The 19,423-nt window shown below is 40.6% G+C and overlaps 1 protein-coding gene across 1 annotated transcript in view; it reads right to left on the bottom strand.

Annotated features, from left to right (window-relative positions):
* The window catches only part of LOC135734447 (putative serine protease 46), a 662,394-nt gene extending 658,371 nt beyond the window's left edge, over positions 1–4,023 (bottom strand). The window contains exon 1 of the mRNA XM_073815899.1: positions 3,957–4,023. Coding sequence (XP_073672000.1) covers positions 3,957–4,011 — 55 coding nt within the window. The 5' untranslated portion in view covers positions 4,012–4,023. The remainder of the gene's footprint in view (positions 1–3,956) is intronic.
* Between the last annotated feature and the right edge of the window lie 15,400 nt (positions 4,024–19,423).

The following is a 19,423-nucleotide window of genomic DNA, read 5'->3' as shown; positions in this document are numbered from 1 at the left end:
AACTTAAAAAAAACTCAAAATGGCCGACACACAAAATGGCCGACCAAAAACCATTTGGTATCGTTTGACTCGGCATGCCTCACGAAATCTAACAAGACTACTCTCATCATTTTACATTTAAGTTTGCAGTAGTTATAAGCAAAAATAGAAATTTTTATATCTCGTGACCACTAGGGGGCTCTGTGACGAAACGGTGCATGCACCCTTACGTCATCACTGTTATGACATATACCAGGTCTCATATCAATACGCAAAAGTTTTGTGAAGATACAGGCTCAAACACATTTTGGCGTGCTCGCCCTCGCATTCTTTGATGTGTTATACGACAACGGATAGGTCTACCGAAAAGCTTTTGATAACTTTTTGTCTAGAGTGTCTCTAGATGATGCGTACCAAAAATCAAGCCAATCAAACAAGCGCTCTAGGAGGAGTTCGAAAAAGTAGGTGTTCAATATAATTCAAAATGGCCGACAGGAAGTAGGTTTGACTCAGACATATTTGGTACCGTCGGACTTAGCACGAGCCAAGGAATCAATAGAGTGAAGTCTCATGTCAGTGTGGCAAATGAATCAAATGCTATAAAGATTTTAAACAATTTCTTTACATATCCTGACCACTAGGTGGCGCTGTCCTAAAGATTTATAGGTGCGCTCAGAACATGTCACTGATGAACCATGCCAAATTTCGTAGCGATACGCCATTTTGTTTGTGAAATACTGAACTTAATGAGAAAATTCAAAATGGCCGACACCCAAAATGGCCGACCGAAAACCGTTTGTTATCGTTTGACTCGGCATGCCTCAAGGAATCTAACAAAACCACCTTCATGATTTTAGACTCAAGTTTGAAGTAGTTATAAGCAAAAATAAGCATTTTTCGAATCTCGTGACCACTAGGTGGCGCTGAGACGAAACGTTGCAGGCACCCTCAGGTCATGACTGTAATGACATATACCAAGTTTCGTGTCGATACACAAAAGTTTTGCGAAGATACGGCCTCACGTCCGTTTTGGCGTGCTCGCCGCCTTATATGTTGTCACTGTATACGAGAACGCATTGGTCTATCAAAAAGCTTTTGATAACTTTTTGTCTGGGGTGTCTCTAGATGCTACATACCAAATGACATGCAAATCGGACAAACGCTCTAGGAGGAGTTCGAAAAAGTAGGTTTTACGGAAAATTCAAAATGGCGGAAAGATGTGCATGACACAAATGACATCAATGTGTGCAATTGAATCATCATGAGCCAAGGATTCAGAGGAAACAAGAATTTATTGTCTAGGACTCACGGGTCAGAAGTTATGAGCATGAACATAAGTGGATTTTTGGACTGTTGGTGGCGCTAGAGGGTTTGAGTTAGACACACCAATGTTGCTATAGTAACTTCTAAGACTGTCCTCTACATGTGTGCCAAATTACATAACTTTCCTACGTACGGTTCTATTGGCTGCCATTGACTTGGGGCTTCGGGGCTTGACCCCTAATAAGAAAACTAACAAATACAATAGGGGTCTTCGCCCCTTCGGGGCTTGACCCCTAATTATTATTATAAGAAAACTAACGGATACAATAGGGGTCTTCGCCCCTTCGGGGCTTGACCCCTAATAATAATAATAATAAGAAAACTAACAATCCCAATAGGGGTCTCGCCCATTCGGGGCTTGACCCCTAACTATTTCACCAACATCCACCAGTATAAAGTAGGATTTGCCGATAGACTTCGTCTGATTGAGTGGTCAATTACTTCTATCTTTGGAGACGACGAGCAGAGCACTTCGGTAAGCTGTAAATAACTTTAAAAACAGTAAAGTACACGGTTGTCATGGTTTAGAAGTGCTGTTTCTCAGCCTGCGGATGTCGCATGTGGTCATTAACCCGGGATTAAGTTAAAGCATATTACAACTACTTACAATTAACTAAGAATGATAGTCAACTATATAATTGTTAATATTCGGAAATAAGACAGCCGGCATTAACACACCATTGCGATACCTCCATATGAAGACGTTGTTCTGCAGGTTCGTCGTCTTCATTTTCATCTCGCTCCATTTCCCGACTCTGGCGCGAACATATAAGGCTGGATGGACAAGTCTTTCGTTGTTGACATTTTGTGAATAACGAGTAAATAAAACGTTTCTGTGCCGCTAGATAATCGTATCTCTGCTATAAAACTACAAAAATGGCCGAACGGGGAGGAGTTTAATCGAGTGTCACCTCTGCAACCTGGAGAGGGGGTAGGGTATGACGTGCATTTAAAAAGACAGTACCAAAACGAGTTGCTCTCAGATGCACATCAGAAAAGGGGTAGAAAGGGGGCCTGTGGGGCTATAATAATGAGGAATTCAGACCCAAGCATTGCAGTTTCGCTTTATATAGACCACAAATAGATGATTTATATGTTAAAAGGACAGATTTAAAAGCATGATATGTCTGCTTTAAATTTTTGTGAAGGACTTTTGATAGAGATCAGATGCAGAGCGATCTTTGAAACATACACGGACATACAGCTGTTTGCCCTAGGGCAATACTTCTGGGTTTTATAAGTTGCGGAAGAGCGCCACCTGGTGGATAATAGCGGTATTGCAGATTGACGAGATAACTCATCAATGGCAGGGAAAGAGTTCATCAACAATCACAATCTGGTATGATGAATAACGCACATTATTATTCTTATAATGAATACCGTACTTTCCGGACTATAAATCGCACCGGAGTATAAGCCGCATCATTAAAAAATGCGTCATTAAGACGAAATAACATATATAAGTCACAGTGGACTATACGTCGTGTTTATTTAGAAAATTATTTCACAAAATCCAAGCCGAAGAACAGACATTTAATCTGGAAAGGCAAATTATTCAACTAAACAATAGCAGACAGAACAGCAGGCTGAATAGATGTCTGTACATTAAAGGTAATATTATCAGTTATTTAAACGATAAACCATAGCATACAAAACTTACCTGGAAAGTTGAATAGTCTAAATTAACTAAATTAAGTCAACTAGCGTGAAGTTCGCATACTCGTCATTCCACATTACAGAATCCATTAAATTACATAATTACAGAAGCAGCATATGGCGGACTCTCGGGGCTGAAGACGGTAATGATGTCTCTTGCCTTAATGTAAAAATTTATTCATACTGACTTACAAGGCGCACCTGACTGTATGACGCAGCACCAGCCAAGTTATGAAAAAAACGTGTGTTTTAAAAAAAGAGTATGTGAAACCCTAGACAGTATAAACAGTATAAAAATTTCTTGTTGCACTTAAACAACTTGAATTAATAAGTCATTTTAACTTTGACTAGTTAGTAGTAGTTCCTTTTAAATTATAGTTGCTTATAAGCCCATTTAACTATTTTTTTTTAAATTTATACCAACTCCTCACAGACAAAAAGGTTGAAATGACTTGTTAATTTAAACTTAAACATTTATGTGCAACAAGGAGTTTTTACAGTGACTTTAATAACAGTAATAACCGCTGGTCCAGAAGATCCATGATTGAGAATTGGTACATTGCTTACTGGCACATTGCTCTAAAGTTAGACAATTGTTTTACTAGTGGTCACTCCACTGTGGGTGTAAACAGACCCATTCAGTACAATATCCTTCCCCTAAGTGTCATCCAACCAAATCAGGTTTGCACATTTACTGCACACAAATAGACTTACCTAAAATAAATCATTATTAATCATCATTAACTTTCTTTCTGTTTCTAGGTTTAACAGTCTTTATGAGTACCTCCTAGAACCTGCTTAAGGACCTTCAGGGTACATGTACACCTGTTTGCGAATTACTGCATTACAAAACATCACTGTGAGTTCACACTTTTCAAGTATTCAGCTGTTAAACGAATTAAGAAAAATTGAAAAAGCAAATATAAAAAATATAACGTTTTGAAATGTACATTTGATTTTGTATTGGTAAACATATTCCCATTAATGAGCAAACTTACCCTGCGTGCAGTGCATCCTGACAATAAAGCAGAGCAAGATCACATACAACCTCATGGCTCAACTTAGATACACACTTTAAATGAAAGTGCGTCAATTGTTTCCATTTTATTGAATCACCATGGAAACCTTGACTTGGCATACTTGATTGACTCGTCTTTCTGGTTACACAAATAAACAACTGAACATAATCTCTGTATGTTTGTCTTTCGTTTACCCAAATAAAAATAGACTACAGTACATGTGTACACATTGCATGTCAGGAAAAGGGCAGTAAGAATCGTAAGGGATTCCTCATGCAGTCTTTTCACAGCACTCCATTCTTGCAGGCACTACAGACAGACAGGTTTTTTTAATCACACATTGATTGTGTGCATCATTGTGCATTAATATATTCTTTGTCTATCCCAACAATAACTGCTCTGACTGGACTTTAACTGCAGTTTTATTATGTCACTTTTCCTTTCTGTACGCATGATCATGTTTGCACAGTTTTGCATTATATTGTTCAACACTGTTAATGTCTATATGGTCTGCACTGAACTTGTCTACTGTGTGTTATGTGTCTACATGATAGATTTTCATCATGCCCAACCTCTGAAGGGCACAACAGCAAACATTTGGGCATTCTAAGCCTGAAACTGTCTGTTTTGATTTGCCCCGCTGCTTTGATCATTTTCATTCACTTCTTTACATCAGCAGGGTTATGTCATGACTTCGGTTTTATTTGATTGCTTTGTTTTGGTTTCTCTGTGTTTGTGTTTGTTTTGACAGTTCTCACATGCGCGACTCTCTCACGGGTGTAATTATGTTATTTCCTTCACCTGCGTGCCTCACCTGCTGCTCATTTGATGGCCAATCGGTTCCACATTTATTCCCTGCGTGTTCAGTGTCTCGTTGCAAGTTCGTTTGTGTATGTTCTCGCCAGCTACTAGCTTTGCTAGTTTTTTGTCCAGTCTTGTCGTGTGCTTTTCATAGTTCTAGTCTGTTTATTCAATTATTTTCCCACCTCCCTAACCTGTGCTCTCTGCTGCCCAGGATTTACTTCTGAGACTCTGTGACTGTTGGCGGCTCCAAGGACTATTTGTCATCAGCTTATTTAAAGGACTGCAAACGCCATCTGCCTGTTTTAAGGACTGCCATTTTCATCTGCAGCGGCGGACGCTCTGTGCGGCATTGCCGCTGTCCAGCGGAACAGCCCTCCTTCTCTGGAGCTGTCCAGCTTCTCCAGTCAGCACCACTAACACTCTCCCTCTCTCTGCCCGCCACAGGATTCCCCTCCTCATCTGCTTCGGGTGCCTGCTGCAGGGCTGATTGCGGATCTCCTTTGTGTCGTGTTGGATTTGCTGTTGTGGGATACTCTCTCCCACCTTTCGTTTGTCTGGCCGGAGCCAGAACGTGTGTGGCTTATCTCCCCAGTGCCTGTGTGAGCTCCCCGCCTCCAGCCGTCTGCCTTTGCGGCCAGACGTGCAACTGTCTTTTACACACATTATTATTTAAATAAAGTTTTCTGTTATCCGCACTGGGATCCATTGTTTTCTTTCAGCCTAACAGAACGAACTTGCCACCATGGATCCCGCAGCTGCAGATTCTGTCCGTTCAGCGATCGCTCAGCAGGGAGCTTGGCTGGGTCAACACACCGCTCAGCTCACCACCACAGCTCAGGAAATGGAGGATTTGTCCACTCACCTTAGCGAGCTCTCGTCGCGTCTCGACTGGACACATCACCCCCTCGACTCTGAGCCTCATGCTGCCAACCCCCCTCCTTACGACGTCGATCCCTCTTCCTGTCGGCGTTCCTGTCCCAATGCTCGCTGGTCTTTGCTCTCCAGCCCCGCCGCTATTCTACTGAGCGCACCCGAGTCGCCTACGTTATCACCCTGCTGGTGGGGAGAGTGCGTCAGTGGGGCACCGCTGTTTGGGACGCCCAGGATCCGTGCTGCCAGTCTTTTGAGGAGTTTCGGGAGGAGATGGTGAAGCTCTTCGACCGATCTGTCCGTTGGGATGCCGCCGCGGCTCGGCTGGCCCATCTTTCTCAGGGAGCAGGCTCGGTTACTGACTATTCCATCCAGTTTAAGACATTGGCAGCGGCTTGCTGCTGGAACGAGGCGGCACTCCAGGCGCAGTTTCTTGAGGATCTCAGTGACAGTATTCAGGATGAGATTGCTGCCCACGACCTGCCCCCCTCTCTTGACGGCATCTTCGAGCTTGCGTTGAGGGTTGAAGCCCGGATGCTATTTCGTGATCAGCGCCGCTCTCTTCGTCACCGTGTTCTTCAGAACGAGTTCTCCCAATCTAGTCAGTGCAGTGTCCCTTTAACTGCGGAGAGTGAGCCCATGCAGTTGGGTAGGATGCGATCAGTGCTGGGCAAGCTACTTGGAAAATGTAGTGAGCTAAGCTACCAGTTACTTCACATTAAATGAAGCTTCACTACACTGAAGCTACCCCCCTAGGAAATGTAGCAAGCTAAGCTACATCAATAGTAGCTTGCTACATCCAAGCTACTTTTTTATTTTTAACCAGTTTTATTATGTAATTATTTATTCAGTTTCAATTTATCACTTTGGTAATTATAGGCAATACAAGCATAATGTAGGCCTAGGTACTTCACATTTTGGGGCTGTTTGCTGGACTTATCCTACTCCCAGAATAAAATGCATGTTTGAGCTGCCTTTATTCAAAAACCCCTGGCCCTGACATATCTTAACGTGGGCCCGCAGGCAGCAGGTAGCCTGCACAGAGTCTGTGAGGTGCCCGCCAAAGCACATTCTATTAATAGTTTCAATTGCAATATTTATTACATGTTTTTATATTAGCTTTGCTTGGTGACATAACCCAGTCAGAGGTAGAGCACGAGTCTTCACAGAATGCGAGTGGTAATGTTTTGTATGAATGAAGGCTGCACAACTCGAAAATACGGAACAAACGACGTCCTGTGTCGATTCAAATGACACGCTTATTCTCAAATTCAGGACGACTTCAGAAATGTTTGGAAAATTGTAGCTTGTGTGGAAGCTACCTCACTACTTGGTCAAAAAAAGAGCTTAGCTACTGAAAAGCTATTTGATTTACAAAACAGCTAAGCTACCGCCAAGCTACTGAAAAATGTAGTTAAACTACTAGCTTCGCTACTTGTAGTGAAGCTAATGCCCAGCACTGGATGCGATTATCGCAGAAGGAGAGATAGCGTCATCTACAAACTCCCTCTGTCTCTACTGTGGCAAGCCGGGACATTTCGCCAAGCTCTGTCCGGTAAAAGGAACCGCCCACCGGGGAGTCAGGGGGTCCTGGTGGGCGCCACATCAAAGAAATCCTCCTCAACCTCATGCACTCAACTCCCCGTCTCCCTGTCCTTTGCTGGCCTCGATCATCCCACCACTGTGTTGCTCGACTCGGGTGCTGAGGGCAATTTTATCAGCGAGGAGCTGACTCGTGATTGCGGCATTCCTGCTGTCCCGTTAGAGACTCCTCTGGATGTCTGGTCATCAACAGAGAACGAAACTGTCTGGGAGAAAAGGGGTAAAGTCGCGCCTCGGCTGGACTGCCCTGAAATGTTTTCTGTGTGCTGTTTATCCAAACATACTGTGTAATACTGTCGGTTATGCGACCTCACTATAGTGGCGAACGGTATTTAATTCCTCTAAAAAGAGTAATTTCCGTGCTTACTATACTGTGTATTGACACCCACGGTTGTACGGTGTCTCTAAACACTTTATTGCCTTACTGACAAGCAATCAGTAATACGCACACAAGGCCCGCTGTCCATAATTCTATCGACGCTTGCCGAAAAAACCCCGGTTTGGCCATATACTGTGTATTGACACCCCATGACTGTACAGTGTCTCTAACACCTTTCTGCCAAATTCGCTCGCAGCCCACCTCAGTTTCTCCACTACGATGCTGATGGCGCAAACAAGCACGGTCTTACGGCTGTTATTCTCTCTTCCTAGAGAGAAGACAGCCTCAGACTTTTGCATGGCTCCAAGCGTTTGAATCGCGCCCTCTCCGGACGGCCACTCAAAGGCTTACAGCCAAGCGGTTTATGACGTTTTTCGGCCATATAGCTGATTTATATTAGCGGATCCGAAGACGCTCACACCTCCGCTCCAATACTCGGAGATATTAAGGGTAATATCAACCTCAAGTGAGCTTGCTACCCGCCACAATAAGTTTCAAAGCTCAAAGCTTGCGCACAGTCAGACGCGTGCGCCATCTCGTTTAAGACACGTACACGTACCCCTCTAACGAGCCTCAGAAAGCTAAATATTGTGGCATTCTGTGCATAAGTCCACTTCAGTTTGACTAAGCAAAGGTCCCGCCCCGAGCTGACGGCCGGGAAGCTTGCTTAAGTTACACACGGCTGCATGAAGTGCTGTCATTACGAGCTAGCCCAGCATCTGCTGGGGGTTGAACACGCTTTACGACGGCAATCAGCCTTCGGCGCGTGGAACGCCGTTTGTCTCATATCCAGAGGCGTCATGCCCATTCAAACTAAGGGGGCACGTGCCCCCTTGGTTTTTTGAGCCAATGGATTTTGCATCCAACCTCAAAATCAAATAAGCGTCCATTAATCTGTTATTTGACCTTTAATCTATTTAATATGCACACTATTATACATTCTGTGCTGCATCTTTGTCACTTTTCGGAGATTTTCGCCGTTTTGATAGTGTTTTGATCATGTTACATTACTTTTATTCTGGCGGCAGCTGGCGCTGCAGTCAACGCAGTCGCAGACGTCATCAGCGTCTGGGCGCGCTCACGAGCTCTCTCCTGTTGCTGGCTTGCTGCTGCATTTTGCTATCTGAGGAATTAAAACGTGTTAGAAACGCTCACAACATTTCCAAACCCCAGTACGGTAATGTGCAGTTAACCTCCTCTGTGTAGAAACTGTATGGTTTTAAATGTGACCGTCTCAACGTTATATTAGTAGAGATTCATCTTCTTGGCACAACGCCAAAGTTCGCCAGAGTTCACGCGGGCGCGGAATCGCACATGCTCACATATGAGGTAAAATTTTATGCAAAAATCTGTTCCTCTAATAATTTTATCTAAACATATTTTTTTTTAAATCATTATTGAACATTAAAATCAATCACGTGGCTATAGCTTATGTCATTTTCGTTGTTTATATACTTTATGGATTTAAAATTATATTAATTTTATATGATAATGCAGTTGTTTTGCAAAATGCATTAATGACACAATTAAACAAGCCATTAAGACTTAAATAAATAAAACATGCCGTTTCAGATCTAAATATGATGCAAATGTGTCATTATTTCGATTGAATAGAATTTGATATTAAAGTTAGTCATCACTTTTATTTTGGAGGTTTTTGCATGAAAGCAAAATTAGATTGTTAGAAATGTAAGTGCCATGGAAAAGACTGAAAGCTCTATAATATTTCGTTTGATGTCTATGTATGCACAAATTTCTGTGAGCTGTTGACACTGTGCCCCCTTAAAAAAAAATTGGTGCATGACGCCCCTGCTCATATCAATCACCTTGTACTGTAAATACGGTACATTAAGGGGATGATTTAGCACTGCAGCACTCTCGACCGTGTTATTGTGATAATGCGGTCGGGCAAACTACGGTGGTTTCATTATTTACCGAACCAGACTGAGATCTCGCCCCCTGTACAAGCTGACGAGTCATCTCCTTTATAAACTCATTGCATCGCTTTATAAGCTATGTTCTATCAGAGTGATACGCATTTCATGCTTAAACTACCAAGATTCAAAATATTAACCCATTACGATGGGCGTGCGGAGATAGCATCCGTGGGACACGACCTACATTACGTGCCTTATGACACATTGACACTAGCTGCTAGGACCCCTTTCGCGAGGCGTCCTTATGCAAAGTCTGATCCATTCTGTCTAGTGACATTGAAAGTCTAAACCCCCCGCGAATCGTGGGTGGAACACTTTTCTCCTCACTACAGAGGCACGGCGGCTCTCTCCCCTACATATATCTATGTGGCCGTGATAACAGCGAACCACGCTTTTACGACCGACCATTCATTTAATTCACAAGCCTCTCATCTCTCAGAAGCGGACGGCGGCGGTAACAGCGAACCATGCTTTTACGGCTGGCCATTCACTTTATTCATAAGCCTGTCATTTCTCAGATGTGGACGGTGCCCGAGGCACAGCGCTCTGGAACTGTCCAAGGTCCTGTATGACAGATACGTCTGACGTACATCAGACGATCAGCTGTTCATCTGCGTCACAGATCACTCACTAGAGCACCTGTCAATACAGGTTATTTATGGATCGTTGACGTTATCACCTCCCGTGACAATTATGCTCACTTGTCTTAGAGCATGGGCATGGTCTTAGAGGTTTCTCATTTGACAATTGTGACACGGCCGGCTGGTCCCCGCCGTCCACGTTGTCAGTTTACAGCTTCGACATCCCTGCTTCGCGCACTACTGAGGTTTGTTGCATTAAAGGTGCGCCCATTAGCTCACCTGTATGCACGATATGGTTTTTAATTATATGCGTCCACCGTGCGCTTAGAGAAGCTCACATGTGCACGCTATAACATTTTGGTATACAATAAGATGCGCTTGGAAAAGCTCAACTGTATACACAGCTGTGTTATGCTTTGTGACACATACATTGTTGTTCATCTGTGTATGTTCACGGTGCGTTGGGTGCCCAACGTTACGTTCATCAATCATATCTGTACATATTCACGGCGTGTTCTGTGCACTGATTTATCTATACGCATTCACGGTGCACTGAAGGGTTCACCCGTGTGCGCACAATTTATTATCAGAACACATGACGGCGCTTGAGAATCTTGCCAGCCTGTGCATTATAACACTCTGATTCATCTATATGCATTCACGATGTATTCAAGTGTTCACCTGTGCCCGTTTAATTTATAGTCAATACACATTTACGGCGCGCTTGGAAAGCTCACCGATGTGTGCACTATAATACTACCTATATGCATCCCGATGCGCTCGAGGGCGCACCTGGGTTCACACTATTGTGGTATCTGTATAATCCCACGCTACGAACCGTTCTGTCGCATATTATAGTCAGATCGGCCGTTCGTGAGCTTCGCAGATCACTCTCTACACGTATGTCTGTTGCTAACAGTGGTTATTTAGATGGATCGTTGAAACCATCGCACTGGCTCACGCCCCTCTATGAGCTATGTCCTATATAGAGCCCACTCTGTGCGAGTTTGGCTTCTTCATGAACTTGGTCTACAGGGGTATCTATATTTGATATCTGCTACGCTGTCGGCTGTTCTTCGCCGTCTACCAGCGCAGGTTCTCTCGGCTCAATCATGCACGCTCATGCGTTTTATGTGTACACCACGGTGCGCTCAGCGAGCTCACCAACGTGACTCCGAATTTACTTATCTAGCACAGCCGCGGCGCACTCGGTACCTCGCCGTCTTGTGCTATGTTATGTGCCCCCGGTGCGTTTAAAACCCCACCGTGTGCGCGTCAACAATTTATATGGTGCTTACACATTTGCTTTAAAGCTGTGAATATGCCGGGTATAGGGCCACACGCAGTGTCTCTCTGGTAAGGCACTTCAGTACGTTGTGTATGCACGGCGTGATGGGATTACGTTCCCCCACGTAACCCCGGTTCCCTGAAATAATGGGAACGAAGCATTGCGTCTCTTGCCGTGCTACAAACGTCCTTGCGCGGGTTCAGATGTCATTGGTCTGTACTTTGTACAGACGTTAACCAATAGGCTTCAGTCACGGAGTAAACAGGAGTTTCCCCCCATAGCGTCAGCTAACTGACGCAATGCTTCGTTCCCGTTATTTCAGGGAACCGGGGTTACGTGAGTAACCTAAGCGTTTTTGTCCAATTCGTTTACCCAATTGCCAAACTGAGTAATCTGAAAAAGCAATAAAAAACAATGGTCTGATTGGTTTCCAGCATGCATTGCGACTGAAGTAGTTTATTTTAATCTTTAAATGTGCATCATGAGTTTACCATTATAATGCAACTATGCCTTATAGTATGAAGTAGTTTACTATGCCTTATAAAAGCCATCTGTGTGGTGTCTTATGTGTTAGAAGTTTTAAAAGCCATCTGTGTGGATTTAAGAACAGCTGTGTGTGTTTCATGTCAAAGGGCACAAAGGGTTTAAGTAAGTGAAGGGCCAGGGTCAAATAGGTCACGGGAAGAAGACACTGGTCTGAGGAATGTCATGTGGTTCCTGCCTGAACAGAAACATATTGTTTTAAGCATGGAGGGGGGGGGGAACCAAAACCTATATATTACCAGGCCATGGCTCAGAGGGGCAGACTGATTTTGGAGGACCCTCCTAGGACCACACTCTGGTTCTGGGGGGGATTCACCAGGGGAGTCTCGGCTTTTTATTTGTCCGGAAAATAAAAGTCTATCTCTTGAAATCAAGACCTAAGACTAGATTGTTTCATTAGAGGAAAAAGAAAACCACAACATTTGGTGCCGAAACCCGGGATAGAAAAGAGCTGGACAATCGAACCACCTGGGCAGACCTGACGAACAACACAAACAACGTATGGCCATATACCAAGGTAAGCACTTTTTGCTTATTAAATTAGGTTTGTGTTGTTTGCCAGACTTTGCTCAATGTGGTGAGAAATTTAAGCTCTTCTAAATTTAAGAACCATATATGTGAACTGGGTTTTGATTTCAAGGGTACAATCTAATTAAGGCATGCATGCATGAATCTGTATTAAGTTACTTTGGCTTTGAACAGATTTTAAGTGAAGAGAACGCGTAAGCGTTACCTATATCTGTGGTTGTATGATATAGAAGTCTGTGCCTGTGGAAGGAGGTGCAAGGTCACAGAGGTCAATGTCGTGTGGTTGGAAGTGTTTATCGACATTGACAGTATACCGTGTAAAAGTGGTATATTTTATTGTTTTAGTTAACGACCGTGTTGATGGAGGTGTAATGGTCATTCGATTTGGGTATATAAGGTGATATCAAGAGGTGGCATAAAAGGTTTTATGTATGAAAATACATGTACTCTCTGTGTTTGAATTTTGAGTGTGTATGCAGCTGCAGTTTGTGTGTTAGTGAGAGAAATGTGAACGTGCATCTGGCAGGCAGGGAGAGAGTTTCCCTTAGGCAGTCTCTGCGGGTTGTTAAGGGGGGTGCAAGTGTATCCTTTGAGTGTAGGGTAAATAACTACTGTGTTATAGTGCGGAAGAATGAGCCCTAAGGAAATAAATAAATAAAATAAATAGAGCCCAATTAAATACATAAAGGGTTGTACATAAATGCCAATGGGTTATTACTGAAAAATGGTTGGGTTAACAATTTGGTTTATAAGTTATCAAACATACATTTGAAATTTAAAGCAACACTATGTAGTTTTTTTACCTTTAAATAATGTCTCTAAAATTATTTCAGTGATAGAACAACTTTTAACTGGACAAATTGTACTGTTGCTGCAACCTGAGCAGCCTCCTAGCTGCTACAAGCACACTCTGGCCCTGTCCCAAATGGCGCACTTCATGTGGACTTTCGGTCTCGTGGCCTTAAATTGCGCGTTCTCGCTAGTCTACGAGTCCGTAGGGTGTCCCATCTGTCATTTTTACGCTTTGAAGTGTGCTCATCAGCGCCTCCTTTACCCCCTTGATGCGGTCTTCAGCGAAGCCCGCACTGCAGCAGGCTTCGCGCACTTTGCCAACCCAGAAGTCCTTGCGAAAGGGCAATCAGACCAATCAGACGACGGAAGGGAGGAGTTCACACTGACGGGCAACTTCTCTACCTATTTCCGGTGTGATGCTCGAGTCTGTCCCAAAATACGACACCGGTGCACCCACGTGGACTCGCATCAAGGGTCCCTAAAGTCTGTACTACGTGATGTCATCAAAGTGTGGACTCTGAGGAGGACCACAAGTCCGGAGTGTGCCATTTGGGACAGGGCGTCTGAAAGTGGCGGTGGAGGGTAGGAAACACAGCCCCGCCCCTCCCCCTGCCTGCAAAAGTGTGTCTGATACCAGGCACTGTTGAGCTTTTCAACCACATGGGGGAGCTGTAAGTCATTTTTACATGGAAACTACATAGTGTTGCTTTAAGGTTTGGTAAAAACAATTGACACCAGATGGGATATCAAAAAGAGCACAGAACCAGAGACTACAGCTAACTTTCTCGATGGGCAATGCAATCAGGTGGCCACCTATTAATCAATCAATTTTGCTTGTTTAGAGATTGTATTGTTCACCTGAGAGGGCTCGGGGTGGTCAAATCACAAATGCTCTTCCAAATTTAAGAATAAAAAGGGGAAATTAAAGATTATTAGATTAAATGATAAGAATAAAGGGTTTCATTTTCAAAAGGAATGTGGGCTAGGACAGATGATGGTTTATTGTGTATTATTTTTGTCGTTGGAGGCTTGGATAAAGATTTAATGTTAAGTTGAGAAAATGCCTAAGAAGTTTCACGAACCTGAGTGTTACCGTGTCAGGGCAGATACGTTGGGGTTCGGAGAGAAGAGTACTAAAATCCTGTAGGTCAGGTACAATCTATGTGTTATTTGTCTTGTTGTTTTGAAAGGCCCGGGCTGATGAGAGATATTGTTTTTGTTTTATTTGTCATGTCGTATTGGTAAATTGTGTAAGTGAATCTTTTCCACGACTGAAGTGTAATGGAAAGATGAACTTGGCCAGGTTGTCTAGATAGAGTTGTTTTATTTTATTTGTGTGAGAATGCAATGTGTCTGTGCTAGCATGAGTCTGTGTGAGAGCAAGTCTGAGATGGAAAGAGTGGGGGCTGAGTAAGCAGTGGGTGTGTCTTTCTTCTGTTGCTCTGTAGAGAGCACAGAGAGGTGTTGTGTTACAGGAGTGAAGATTGTTTAAAACTATAAAAAAAGGGGATAAAGTTTGAAAGTATGTGAATAAGAGTAAGAATATGATTATGGATAAGAGACAGTTATAAATGCTGGGTATTAAAGATTAGATTTGAAGACATTGTGGTTCTGAGGTATTGTAGCCAAAAATATTAGTTATTACAGTGAAGTATACAGCTACTTCTAGAAATTAAATAAATAATTTAAATGATTGATTAAAATAAATAATTGTGGTGAATAGGGAAGTTTAGCTTGTTCAAAAAGGGACAAAAGTAAGTAAAGGGGTTTGACATTATTTGAAAGACATCTGGTGTTAAAGACACACCGAATCTAAGTAATTATTTGGAGAATATATAAATTGGACAAATAAAAACAATAAGTTTGTGAAGTGGTTAAATGAGAAATAATTATAAAATATAAGGTGTGTTATATTGCAAAGAAAAGATTATGGCAGTCACATTAATGGAAAAATAAGGATTAAATAATTGTTGTGTGGAGAATTAGAAAATAGAATAATTGGATGTTCAAATGAGGAAACATTTGATGTGGCATTGTGTGAGGAGAAATACAACTAAATAAAAATATAAACGAATGAAAGATAAGAGGAGATACTTAAAAGACAAAGAAACGCTCAAAGGGAGAAGGAGAGATAGAGAGAGAGACAGAAAGACAGAAGCAAGCTTTGAAAGAAAAACAACAAATTAGAGAAAAAAAGAGTAGAGACCAAGTTATTAAAGGTGGAAATAAAGATGAAAAATTAAAAAGGACAGAAAAATTATTAAAAGGTGAATGACACAGATAAATTATATAAAGGAAAAAAGATTTAACAAAATGAAGAGGAGTCTTCATCTGATGATTGAAGGTGGTCACAAAATAAATTTTATTTTAAATTGAAAGGCAATATTTTGCAATGGGTTAAGTTAAACCTTGAAAGGCTGAAAGCTCTGATGCTTTGACATTCAAGAAAGTGAATAAAAGCTGGCGATGCAAAGACAATGAAAAACTGTGTGTGACATCAAAGTGTTGGAGTTGCAAAAAGAGGAGAACTCATAAACTAAGCTGTGGACATATCCTACTGTATATGAATGGGACTATAACTGATCTCAAGCAGTGAAGGGGGCACTGCGCATATGTTCAAGAGACAATTACAAACAAACAACAAAAAGACTAAGTGGAATCCAGAAGGAGACCAACAAAGACAATATTGTTCTTGGAGACAAGAGAAAAACTGGACACTGAACTTTCCATCTTCATACAAGCCGTTGAGTGAAAAAGGGGAAAGAGTAAACAGCCGTTCAATGTTTAGTAAAGACCTTGATACTATAGGGACACAGACAATCTTTATGAGAAAATCAGCTAGACAAAATTAAAGGCTGATCAAGAACTTATGTTGTTAGGTGTGACTACCTTTTCTGAAATCAAATCAGACACCTATTAATCTTACAGGAAGAAATGCATAATGAAAATTTGGGGTTTTTAAATTTGGTATTCTACAGAGGAAGTTAGAACTCCAATGATGGTACTAAGCTAAAAAGCAAATATAAATGGCATAGACAGCTATGGCAGAAAGGAAAATAAAATAGATAAAATAAATAAATTCAAATAACACCATAGGTAAACAAGAAAAAGCTGTGAGAATAGAGAAAAGAAATAACAAATGATTGTAACAAACTTAGCATTTCAAGCAAATAAATCTAAATTGTATCTAGTCTACGATTTAAGAGCAATTAATGACAAGAAAAGATTGATGTTCCAAAAACTACATACTTTGCTGACAAGTGTTTCTCCATTTGATAAACATTTTTACTGTGAATTCAGATTTGGATAAGAAATAGATACTTGCATTTAGGTATTTACTTATGAGGAAAAAACATTATACAGGTATAGAATGGATGAACCGCCATTCCAACATGCTGAAAAGTTAGTCTGGTTGATTAACGCTAAATGGTTGATCAAGTGATTGGTTGTCATTGAATAATAGGCTCACAGGAAAACAGTTGATTTTGCCAGCATGGGCAAACAGATGTGGAAGATAAAAAGGGCCTCAGAGTGTCAGTAGATCTTTTTAGATAGTATAGAAGTGAAAAATCTCAGTCATAAATATTATTATCATAGATGTACATGGGGTGAATAAGTGGAATGAAAATGTTGTATTTGATTTGTGATAAGAATGAAGATTTTGAGTTGTGATAAGAACGAAAAAACTGATTTGACGGATAAGAGTGAAGAAAAATTTGACTATCATCTATAATTGTAAGGGATGGAAGATAAAAAGGTACAGAAAATAAATTGTCATCAAAGCCATATTTAACAAAAGTGAAAATACTAATCGTAACAGAATTGATGTTTTACCTTGTATTAATGAGCATGTAAACTAACAAAAGTACACCTTTAACACTGCATGAAATATTCGCCGAAGGACCTATGCGTATTGTAAAAACATCTGGAATTAAGTGTTATATGAAGAAACTAATTGTCTATCTATTGAGCTATTTGTGTACAGAAAATAAAATGAGTGGAGGAGGAGGAGATGAGACAACATGCCTCAGTATGCCAGATGATCGAGTTAATCTGTGGGCCACAGTTCATAGGGACCTAAATATGGCCAGAGGGGAGACAGAAGGATGAGAGCAACCCCAGAAATGTGGGGGGAGCAACCAATGCATCAGAGCTCGTATTACGTCATTTGGAAAGGAGTAAAATTACGCACATGATATGAAAGAAGAAACATCAAAACCAAATCAAATCAAAAGCAATTCAAGTATACCGACGGATGGAGAGCAAAGTTTTGAGCACCGAGAGGAAGAAGTGAAAAAGAGAAATTGTCAAAAGAAATTGAATTGAAAAGAACGAAGCTGATTACTACAGAAGATTTGCATTGCTACAGTCAATTAAAGAACGAAGCCAATTACTACAGAAGATTTGCATTGCTACAGTCAATTAAACTTCCTGGCGATGGACTTTTGCCTTAAACGAGGCCCAGTGAAAGATCTGCAATAATCTCAAAGGAACAGACTCTGAAAGAAAGACTTAAAACATAGAGACATTGAACAGAGAACATAAGGTGGACATTTTATGGGAAACATCCCAAAGATAACAATGATACAAATGGGGAATATTTACAGTTAAGGAAATATATTTGCAAAGTTGCTTTTTATGATCTAAACTAAACCAGATTTCAATAATGCAATAACATCTTCAAGTCCACATAAATAGGGTGATAAATTCAACAAGAATTCTTATGGATTATGAGAAAAAGTTAAGGTCAAAAAGTTTAAAAATACATTTTGCAGGCCACCATTTGGAAATTGGTGTCAATGGTATATTAACAAAACATTGAAAATAGGAAAAGGAAGGATAGAAATTTCAGAATGATACAGTAAAAGAAAATGTAAACCTTATGGAATTATAGACTAAAGAAAAGTCAATATGAAATGCTTTATAACAGGAATCTTGAACGAATCAACTATAAAACACTAGATATATTATGAAGACATCAAAGAGTCTAGCTTAAGGTGTAAGGTGAGAAGAAAAATGCTATTAGAAGAATATTATAATCAAATCAGAGCAACATATACAATGAAGGTATTTGAAGATCAAATATATCGATTGGAGAATTATTTTGGATTTGTAGAAAAAGAAAATGTTTGACCTCGTTATCATTAGGAGGGAGAGAAAAAGGTTATTAAATATGATGGAGAAAGGAAATCATTACAAAAGAAAGGCTATTTAGAATCCTTATAAAAGGATGAACAAAAAAATTAATCATAAATTATATGCAGATTCTGTTGATCAACCAAATGGGTAACAAATTAGATAAAGGGATGGGATTAAGCTAAACAAGGAATTTAATAAAGTTTTGTCAGAATAAAAATACAGAATAAATAAATTATGTGCAGTACTACAATCAAAAAGTAGATTATTAAGTTTACAAATAAGGCATTAATTTATCTTAGGATAACAACTAGATGCAGCCATTAGAAATACATGATAACATATACTGAATCAATTTTAATTAGAGGTTAGTGGGTAAATGAGGCGTAGGAGTCTGGTTAGAGAACCAAATGGAAGTTAAAATATCAGCATGATAGAAAAATTTACTTGAAATCAACAAGAATGCTATCAGGACTTACGTTACAAAACAATATTGAATTACAACTGGAAGATGGGTATTCAAGTACATCTGATGATGAGGAATTGTTTTTCATGCTTTACTTTTTGTTTTTATTTTCAGTAATTTTGTTTTATTTGCTTTTTGGGTTTTCTTTGCTTTTATTTTTGTTTCCTTTTAACTATTACAATATATTCTACATAACTGTGACAACCAACAGCAGGTGCAGAACCAATTGCACACATTTTTAAACTGTTTATAAAGAGGGGCTTTAAGTTCTTTTACTTTTACATTCAAAGACAAAACAAGAATGGAAAGAGGTTTGCTCTTATTGTCCATAGTTCGAAGTGCAGTGGCATAATTTGGTAATTGGTAAGGTATAGTGGCTTTCTTTAGTCACGATATATAGTAATAATTGAGACACTGAGTTATGAAACGGCACTCCGGATTAAAATAAATAAACAGGAAAACTGAGGCTAGGTAAGCCTCAGAGCGGGGATTATGAAGTAGTTTATTTTAATCTTTAAAT

Source organism: Paramisgurnus dabryanus, chromosome 1, assembly GCF_030506205.2.
Source record: "Paramisgurnus dabryanus chromosome 1, PD_genome_1.1, whole genome shotgun sequence".
Lineage (NCBI taxonomy): Eukaryota > Metazoa > Chordata > Actinopteri > Cypriniformes > Cobitidae > Paramisgurnus > Paramisgurnus dabryanus.
Note: the sequence above shows the minus strand (reverse complement) of the source record. Positions and strands in the feature narration are given on the sequence as shown.